Consider the following 8637-nt stretch of genomic DNA (forward strand, 5'->3'; position numbering starts at 1 on the left):
ATTCGTAATTAAAAATGCCATAACATATGAGCCAAGCATTCTAATATTTTTGAGACTGAATACATGAATGAATGATAAAAAATGTTTATCAAGAAAAAAATAAAGTTACGTTGAATAATAAGTTTAATATACACAACCACACTGACTGTTTGCCAGGGACCCAGTCATAACTGTTTGTTACACCCCCATAGATAGTCAATCAAACACACTGACTGTTTGCCAAAGACCCAGTCATAACTGTTTGTTACACCCCCATAGATAGTCAATCAAACACACTGACTCAACAAAATTACTCGATTCTGATTGGACAAGAGGAGTAGAGTTTTAACCGTTAATTGTACTCTGTAGAGTACTAATTAAGTAAAGTAAGTAAGTAAGTAAACTTTTAAGAAAGCATTTACAAAAATACACCAGTTTAGCAAAGCTAATCTTACACTGGGCCTTCTAAAAAAATAATAAAATAAGATTGGAAAAATTTTTTTTTTGGCTGAGTGTATTACAACAATAAAACGAACGATCTTCTTGTACAACTCGGAATTGGTAGAGATACTCGTGATGTTTTGAAAGTTCCTCAGTCAAATTAGACTCGCCTTAAAGCTTGAGCGTCCAATTTTGAAAGCTATCAAAACATCACTCGTACCTATAAATTCCGAATTGTACTCGTGATCGTGCGATTTCCTATACCTATAGTTTGACTTTTCTTCGTTTTATGCATGATATCTAAAAACACTATATCTCTTCGATGACTGTTTGAATAAAGGGTAAGTTATTATTATTGAACCAGAAAGCGAAAAGCGAAAAAATGATTATTGTGGTAAAAATCAATCTTGCAATATGATTGGTTAGGCTACTCACTGCTTAAATACGGGAAAAAAAGAATGACAAAAGTTGAAAAGAGAAACACAACAATAAAAATGATCATGAAAACACGATCAACGATAGCTGCAGCAAGTCGACATTCCATACTCTTTGTGTTGTCTTGCTCATGCGATGACACAGCCGTAGCTATAGCATGAACATCACTTCCAATTGATTTCCTCTGGCTGCAGCTTATCTCTACATCTGGATAGATCTCGCTTAAGACCAAGCTAACACTGCCTTCCTCATCACTTCCACTGGGCAATTCGTTACATGATATCTTTTTTCTTTTGGAGCCCTTTTTCGAACCGTTTTGGTAATAAATAGTAGGTTCATCATTCGTAGAATGGTTGGCTGTAATCCTGTCATCTCGTTGGAGCTGATGTTTAGGACAAAGCTCCGATGAGCTTTTGGTCTTTACTACAAAGCGCGTGCTATCTTGAAACCCAAGGACAGGACCAAGCTTCTGAAACAAGAGCCATCTTAACTTCGGTGACATGGTGCTACATGGCAATTGAATATACATGTAGTTAATCTTCAAGACAAAACCTGTGGCGATAAGAGCAAGTGCAACTAGTACTATTGATGAGGTAAAGTAGACACCTATGGTAGGAACAGCTTCTGATGTGGGTGGAATACTCTCAGCAACCAAAAGAAGAAACACAAACATGCTCAATAGTACAGTCATAACAAATGATATTCGCTCTCCGCATTCAACCGGGATGTAAAATGAGAAGAATGCAAGCAACGCGATCAAAAAATTAGGAATGATCAGATTAAACATGTAAAAAAGAGAACGTCTTTTTAACGTTAGGATGAAGGTGATATCAGGATAAACCACAGGAGGACAACAGCCATACTCTAACTCATTTCTTTGTACTTCAACGTTCAGGACATCCCATTCTCCATTCTTGATCCTGTTCGAATCTAAATGACCTCCATTTTCAGGTACTAACAGATCGAGTTCCTTTACGTCGTACTGCCAAGAACCAAACTTCAGTTTGCACTGCTGCCGATCAAATGGAAAGTTCTGTACATTGATTTTACAGAGCGTTTTGAAGATAAATGGCGCAGTCCACTTTGTATCGCCTCGATATCCGAGACGAACTCTTGTCTTGACATTATCCAGACGTCCATCAAACTCTTCAAATACACTACAACAAGAGAAACACCTCAAGTAAAGCATCAACTAAAAGAATGTAAAGGAAATTACAACTGGTTTATCTACGTGTGCTCTATATGATGAGGGGATGGGTTTGTATGTGGAACACATTGGAATCCACGGTGCGCTCTCCTCTCACCTCTGGGGTCAAGGATTTTCAAGGATTTTCTCCGGTTTCCTTCCTTCCGAAAACTAACAAGCTACTGAATAACAATTTAATTTGTGAGTTAGCCATGTCCTGACTTTGATCAGCACAGAGGTTGTTTCAGGGTTTGATCTGTGAGTTACCCATGCCCTGACTTAGATCAGCACAGAGGTTATTTCAGGGTTCTATCTGTGAGTTACCCATGCCCTGACTTAGATCAGCACAGAGGTTGTTTCAGGGTTCTATCTGTGAGTTACCCATGTCCTGACTTAGATCAGCACAGAGGTTGTTTCAGGGTTCTATCTGTGAGTTACCCATGCCCTGACTTAGATCAGCACAGAGGTTTTTTCAGGGTTCTATCTGTGAGTTACCCATGCCCTGACTTTGATCAGCACAGAGGTTGTTTCAGTGTTCTATCTGTGAGTTACCCATGCCCTGACTTTGATCAGCACAGAGGTTGTTTCAGGGTTCTATCTGTGAGTTACCCATGCCCTGACTTAGATCAGCCCAGAGGTTGTTTCAGGGTTCTATCTGTGAGTTACCCATGTCCTGACTTAGATCAGCACAGAGGTTGTTTCAGAGTTCTATCTGTGAGTTACCCATGCCCTGACTTTGATCAGCACAGAGGTTGTTTCAGGGTTCTATCTGTGAGTTACCCATGCCCTGACTTTGATCAGCACAGAGGTTGTTTCAGGGTTCTATCTGTGAGTTACCCATGCCCTGACTTTGATCAGCACAGAGGTTGTTTCAGGGTTCTATCTATGAGTTACCCATGCCCTGACTTAGATCAGCCCAGAGGTTATTTCAGGGTTCTATCTGTGAGTTACCCATGCCCTGACTTAGATCAGCCCAGAGGTTGTTTCAGGGTTCTATCTGTGAGTTACCCATGTCCTGACTTAGATCAGCCCAGAGGTTGTTTCAGGGTTCTATCTGTGAGTTAGCCATGCCCTGACTTAGACCAGCCCAGAGGTCGTTTCAGAGTTCGATCTGTGGGTTAGCCGTGCCCTGACGTTTATCAGCCCAGAGTTTTTTTTTCAGATTATCTATACAAATTGATGTTTGACTATCAACTATAATATATAGTTGATGCACTCACTTATTGTATAGTATTGTATCAGGTAACCAAATATCCGAGGCTTCTAAAGATATTGACTTGATTCCATCAAAATCATCAGGATTCCAGGCCATGATTTCATTCGTCCAGTTCTTTAGTGAGTGAAAAGTAACAATAATATTTAATAGAATTTGTTAGAAAATCCTTGAAATTATATGTGAGTAGAGTATAGTTTGTAAGAGTTCTCTGTTGTTGTTGGGGTTTTTTTTCTTCAGCGTTTGTTTGTTTGTTTTTGTTTTTTGTTTTTTGTTTTTTAATCATTAGGGCATATCATTATTGCTCATCAAGTTAGAATATATGAGGGAAATCAATGCAAGTTATTAGTCTTTGACAGACCTGTTGTATCCACATGTTGAGACTTAGCATCTGACGGACTTCATCCTGAAATCAATGAAAATACAATACCAACGTAACTCACCTGGCGTAACCAAACATTACAAGTCAGTATCTGATATTTTTCATCCTGGAATTAAGAAAGATTAACGATCGATAAAAACTAAAGTAACGAGGTTAGCGTGATACCTGACTCATTGCATGACAGCGCCCAGTTGTTCAAAGCCCGATTAACCCTAACCCTTGGTTAACTCTTAATAATACCTATAGAGTTAATCCTGGATTAGCGCTAATCCAGCTTTGGACAACCCGGCCCAGAAAGATCTCTTTGATTAACATTGGGTCTTGGTAAAGTGCGAGTCCGATAGTTGCTAGTTGCTAGTTGCGAGTTGTTGAAAAAATTATACTTTAACGATAACTTCACACTTGTAAAATTATCAAAATCATGGTTATCAAAACCCAAGCAACAAAAGTTTCTCACAGCAAAAAAAAAAAAAAAAAAACAGCAATAAATTGGCAGATACAGTCAATTCAAAAAACGTTGTCGTCGACCGGCTCAAGCCTACGCGGCTGGACCGAAAGAAATATGGGTAAAATTCACTGAAGCGGTTAAATATTCGTTCTGAATTAATTGTTCCCGCTAGTAGTAAAGATAATAATAGCGAGAAACGATCCATCAAATGCATGTCTTTGGGTTTAGGGGAAAAAAAATAAAGTAGTTATGATTCAGTTCACAATTTCGAAAATATGAAGGCATTAAAAAAACGTCTCCTTCAACTCTTCCCTCACGCCTACGAAGGTTCGTGCTGTAAACCAGGCATAACTAGTCAGATAAAATTATGGAGTCAACTCGGCTTCAATGATTACTACCCAGAGTTCCTTTCGGTCCAGTCGCGTAGGCTTGAGTTGGTCGACGACAACGTTTTTTGAATTGACTGTATGTTTAGAAATGTAGGGGTTCGTGACGGTACGTTCTAACATTTTACCGCCGTACTTTCACAATGTTTAATGATGACAAGAAGATATCTTGTACATAATTATCGTAAAGTCTTGAAAAAAGATGATGGTGCCAGTACGAGAAAATGCGACGTTGGCTCTGAGTTTGTCGACTTGGCAAATCTTCATTGACTTCCACTACTGATCATCAGAAAAACCAGAGAAACTTTTAAAGACAATAAAGTTTTTATATTTTTTCCAACTTCGTGCAAATGTACATTCTTATACTAGCTTTTATCAGACGTCTTATCGTGAGTTCCTTAAAATGGGACGGCTCTATCAGTCTGTGTCGGGTTGTTGTGTTTACATATCTTCAAACAACAATAGTCTTCTTCCTCTTCTGTGCACGAATCGAAGATTTCAGGTTGTAATAACGATGGGTTCACACTGGCTCCAAAGTTGGCACTTCAACCAAAAACAAAAAAATATATCGCACAACCTCTTCTGCTGGAAGAAAAATATCTAACTGTACGCAAAAAAAAAAAAAAAAAAAAAAAACGTGCAAGGGTTGAGCCAAAAAATATATAAATCATGCAACCAAAATTCCTGCAACCCCCCCCCCCCCCCCCCCTAAGTGTATTCCTAAGTGTATTACTTATTTTGTGCCTGTCAATTTTTGCAACACGAGAGCCACCCGATGTCAGGTTGCTGGGCGTTTGCTGTTTACATAAAGGGATTTATATATTTTATATATAGCGCAATGATTTTCGTCTTCTTCAAGCCTACACCTCGTTCTCCGCTGTAAAAGAAAATCCTCAAGAAAATCCTCGACCACTGATCTGAAAAACGTACATGACTTCAGAAAATACAGTCAGCATAGTTAACAATTATTAACCGGAGGCGAAGTGAATATCGATGAATTATAACCGAAACAAAGTCGAGATGAACAACTTTTATAACTGTTTTTAAACAGTTTAAAAAGTTTTTAAAACTTAAAAGTGATTGGTTTTATACCATTACTTCATTACACTATAAATTAGCACTTATTAGATTTTTCGAATCTGAACTTATTTTTTGTCTTTGTTTTTTCGCTTGGGCAGCTTTGTATTTTAATTTGTTTAGTGCACCGCTCTTGCTGTTCGATCTCAATCTTGCTAACAAATTTAAACTAACCTTATTGTTCCATTTACTTGTTTATTTTGTCAATTTTTAATTTTTGTAGTTTATGAATTTTTTCATTTCAGGAACTCGCAACTCGCAACTCGCAACTCGCAACTCGCAACTCGCAACTCGCAACTTTTTGATTCGCATTCTTCCTACGCCCGTTAACATTAGCAAGTTAATTGATAAATAGATAGCTAGTAGGCTCAATTGAGTAAAATCTTATTATAAACAAGATATAATACAAATATTAAATTTGTCTAAAATGCTGTGTTGATATTTCGCTCTCCGCATGGTATATCACTGAAATATTTCGGTTTCATAAGATGGATCTTGTTGTATCAATGTATCAGCAATTATAAATAAGCATGAGTATTAGTCCTGCATGTGCTGCATGTTCAATGATGCCGTGTAGAGTGGGGCACGTGTTCTAAAGCAACATCACGACAAATGAATAAAACTGAAAAGATATGAAATAAAACAAGTTTCATCTAAACTTATTCGGATTTGGATAAGAAGTCTATAACATGTACTTAGAACTCGGTTAGATCGAGAGTCATGCTAATATTAGCAATCAATATTATAGATACATTAGTATATGTGAGTGAATAACTCGTTTCAAATCCTTCATTGTCGTGACTTACCATGTCGATCACGTTGCTCAAAGTCATGTCCATTGTAATGTTGATTGGTAATAAGCCGTTCTTTACAGGCCGCACTCGCTTTGAGGATCGATTGCCGTTCAGGAGGTATTCTATAAGTTTCGATTCCATTTCGAAAGTAGATCCTAAGCAAAAATGTAATTCCAAAAAAATGAAAACTTTCATGAACTAGTACATAGTTTGTATTCAGAAGCAAGAAAACCAGGATATACTTACCTTCGACAAATCTTGGATTCAGTTCATAAAAGAGAACAAAAATTCCAGTATAAAAGCATAAATATGCTCTCCAGAATGATGTTGGAACACGCTTGATCAGCTTCATGTTGTCTCACAGACCTTCTTGTCTAGAACGGCTGAAAAATGCTGAAATATGAAACCAAAATCGAAGCCAATAACAGAAACAAAAGTTCACCAATGAAAGGAATCCGCCCTTGAAATGAAACACATATACGTACGTACAAAAATCAGCCTCTAACTGCACTGTGACAATAATATCACATAACGTCACGACTGCGTGTCGGGTGTGAATATCATAAAACATAATCAACAAGGCGGAAGACAAAATACTTCTGACTTTGAATGACAAATGAGCAAATCACAAAAAACAGTCAAAAGCAAAAGGATCGCCCATCGGGGATATCAATTAAAGAATATAGAACAGTTTAACATATTCCTCTGATGATTCTCGCCGGTTTTCTGTCAAGTAAAACATGTCATGTCATGTAGGAAATTTTTTACGGGTGCCTTGACCTCTCCATGGAACCATGACAAATATGCCTTCAGTCTTTCTTGGATCTGTTATTTTGTCATTTGTGGAATTATAAAAATAAACTAACTTCTTCCCCACATTTCGTCACATTTCCTCTTGAAATTAAGGATTTCCAGGCTACAAGATGGCGAAAAAACAAGACGTCCTATAGGCATTCACTGGGTTGCCTGTGTCTTGCAAAGAGGCTTAGTACGCTGAAGAAGTTTTCAATGATAGCCAAAAGATAATGGAATGTTTCACAGAAAACAATGATTTCGTTTAGCTCGTCTAAGACGATCTTCTCCCTTACAGTCAAACCACCTCAAGCGTGACTGTTGACTCGAAAGTTTATACTACTTCAACAGCCATGCACACCTATTTAGTTTTCCTCTTGTATTAACCTGAATTCTTTGTATATATAATCTCCACTTGTATCATCATTCATTCCACTTTTTGGTAACAATTTAGCTTATTGTACTTGTGTGCGAATAAACTTGAAACTTGAAACTTGAACACGTAGAGGTCATTAATGACTTTATTTTTGGATTTTTGATTTCATTATTCGATTCGAAAGATTCATGGATGAAAACGAATCTTCAAAGCCTGGCATAAACAAAAGCCAAGCATATATGAAATTGAAATGTAAAAAGCACCTTTTTGTGCAAGGAATATGTAATATTAATGACTTACCTTCTGTTTGCGCTATAAACAAGAGCCTACAAGCCAAGTTAATCAAATCTTCAAATTATTATAATTTTTTTGAATATTGAAGATTCGTTTTTATTAATGAATGTTCGAATCAAGAATCCAAAAATAAAGTCGACATTAATGACCTCTACGTGTTCACGCTTGAGGTGGTTGGACTGTAACTCGTCTAAGAATTAGGTGTTCTCTACATTAAAATGTCAAAATAATCGCAGGTTCTGCCCTTTTTAGCCTATAAAATAAACAGTTTTGCGTTATGCATGTCACACTACTTGTGAATTTGATCTTGCGCCATGACGCAACAAGATCAAATATCCCAATGTTCTCAGTCAGAATCACCAATTAATTTTCTTATCTTTTTACCATTCTTTGTTTTTATATTATTTACTGAGGTGGCTGTTTATTTTTCTTGTCAGAAAATGCAGAAATTGCGGAATAGTACCCAAAAGTCTTCACGGCATCCCCCACTAGTCCTTTGCGGGCATATAATATAGAGAGCCAAGTACAGTAAATGTTTTGTCAGCAAACTTTGCCAGGAAAGATAGCAAAGCATTGCTCTACTTTTCGCGGATCGATATTGCTTATATGACTGATAACGTGTGATCGAACTCATACTGTCTTATAAGCAACCGACTGGGAATAAATCTTTTTTCACTAAAACGATTGTCTTATCGTCGAATATTTATATCTAATAAAAAATGGATTTAAAAAAATCTTATGTGGATAAGATGGGATTCGAAACCACCAATAGAAATTCAAAAATTGCGATTTCACTTTGCCATACCCCCGAGACATCCGCAGACCTGAGGCGGC

General features: G+C 37.3%; 1 protein-coding gene across 5 annotated transcripts; it reads right to left on the minus strand.

Annotated features, from left to right (window-relative positions):
- Positions 1–105: 105 nt before the first annotated feature.
- LOC116298971 (neuronal acetylcholine receptor subunit alpha-9) lies at positions 106–7561 on the minus strand. 5 transcript variants are annotated; one of them, XM_089037016.1, is made up of 6 exons: positions 6588–7561; positions 6354–6496; positions 3698–3742; positions 3616–3660; positions 3262–3371; positions 106–2012 (listed from the first exon to the last, which is right to left on the minus strand). In XM_089037016.1, the coding sequence occupies exons 1-6, from the start codon at positions 6691–6693 to the stop codon at positions 848–850; spliced, it is 1614 nt and encodes a 537-aa protein (XP_088893142.1). In that variant the 5' UTR covers positions 6694–7561; the 3' UTR covers positions 106–847. The 5 variants fall into 5 exon arrangements, with proteins under 5 accessions (XP_088893142.1, XP_031563429.1, XP_031563428.1 ...); XM_031707569.2 differs by lacking the exon at positions 3616–3660 and having other exon boundaries at positions 6588–6724; positions 6831–7557; XM_031707568.2 differs by lacking the exon at positions 3616–3660 and having other exon boundaries at positions 6588–6724; positions 6827–7557.
- Positions 7562–8637: the final 1076 nt, after the last annotated feature.

This window comes from Actinia tenebrosa, unplaced genomic scaffold (assembly GCF_029948245.1).
Source record: "Actinia tenebrosa isolate PJP-AT-01 unplaced genomic scaffold, QUT_ActTen_1.0 PGA_scaffold4__44_contigs__length_22323623, whole genome shotgun sequence".
Lineage (NCBI taxonomy): Eukaryota > Metazoa > Cnidaria > Anthozoa > Actiniaria > Actiniidae > Actinia > Actinia tenebrosa.

Coding starts and splice junctions, on each gene's coding strand:
- LOC116298971 (XM_089037016.1), bottom strand. CDS start 6,693: ATGAAGCTGATCAAGCGTGTTCCAACATCATTCTGGAGAGCATATTTA. Junction 6,497..6,587: donor GAATCCAAGATTTGTCGAAG/GTAAGTATATCC, acceptor ATTTTTGCTTAG/GATCTACTTTCGAAATGGAA. Junction 3,743..6,353: donor TGAGCAACGTGATCGACATG/GTAAGTCACGAC, acceptor TCTTAATTCCAG/GATGAAAAATATCAGATACT.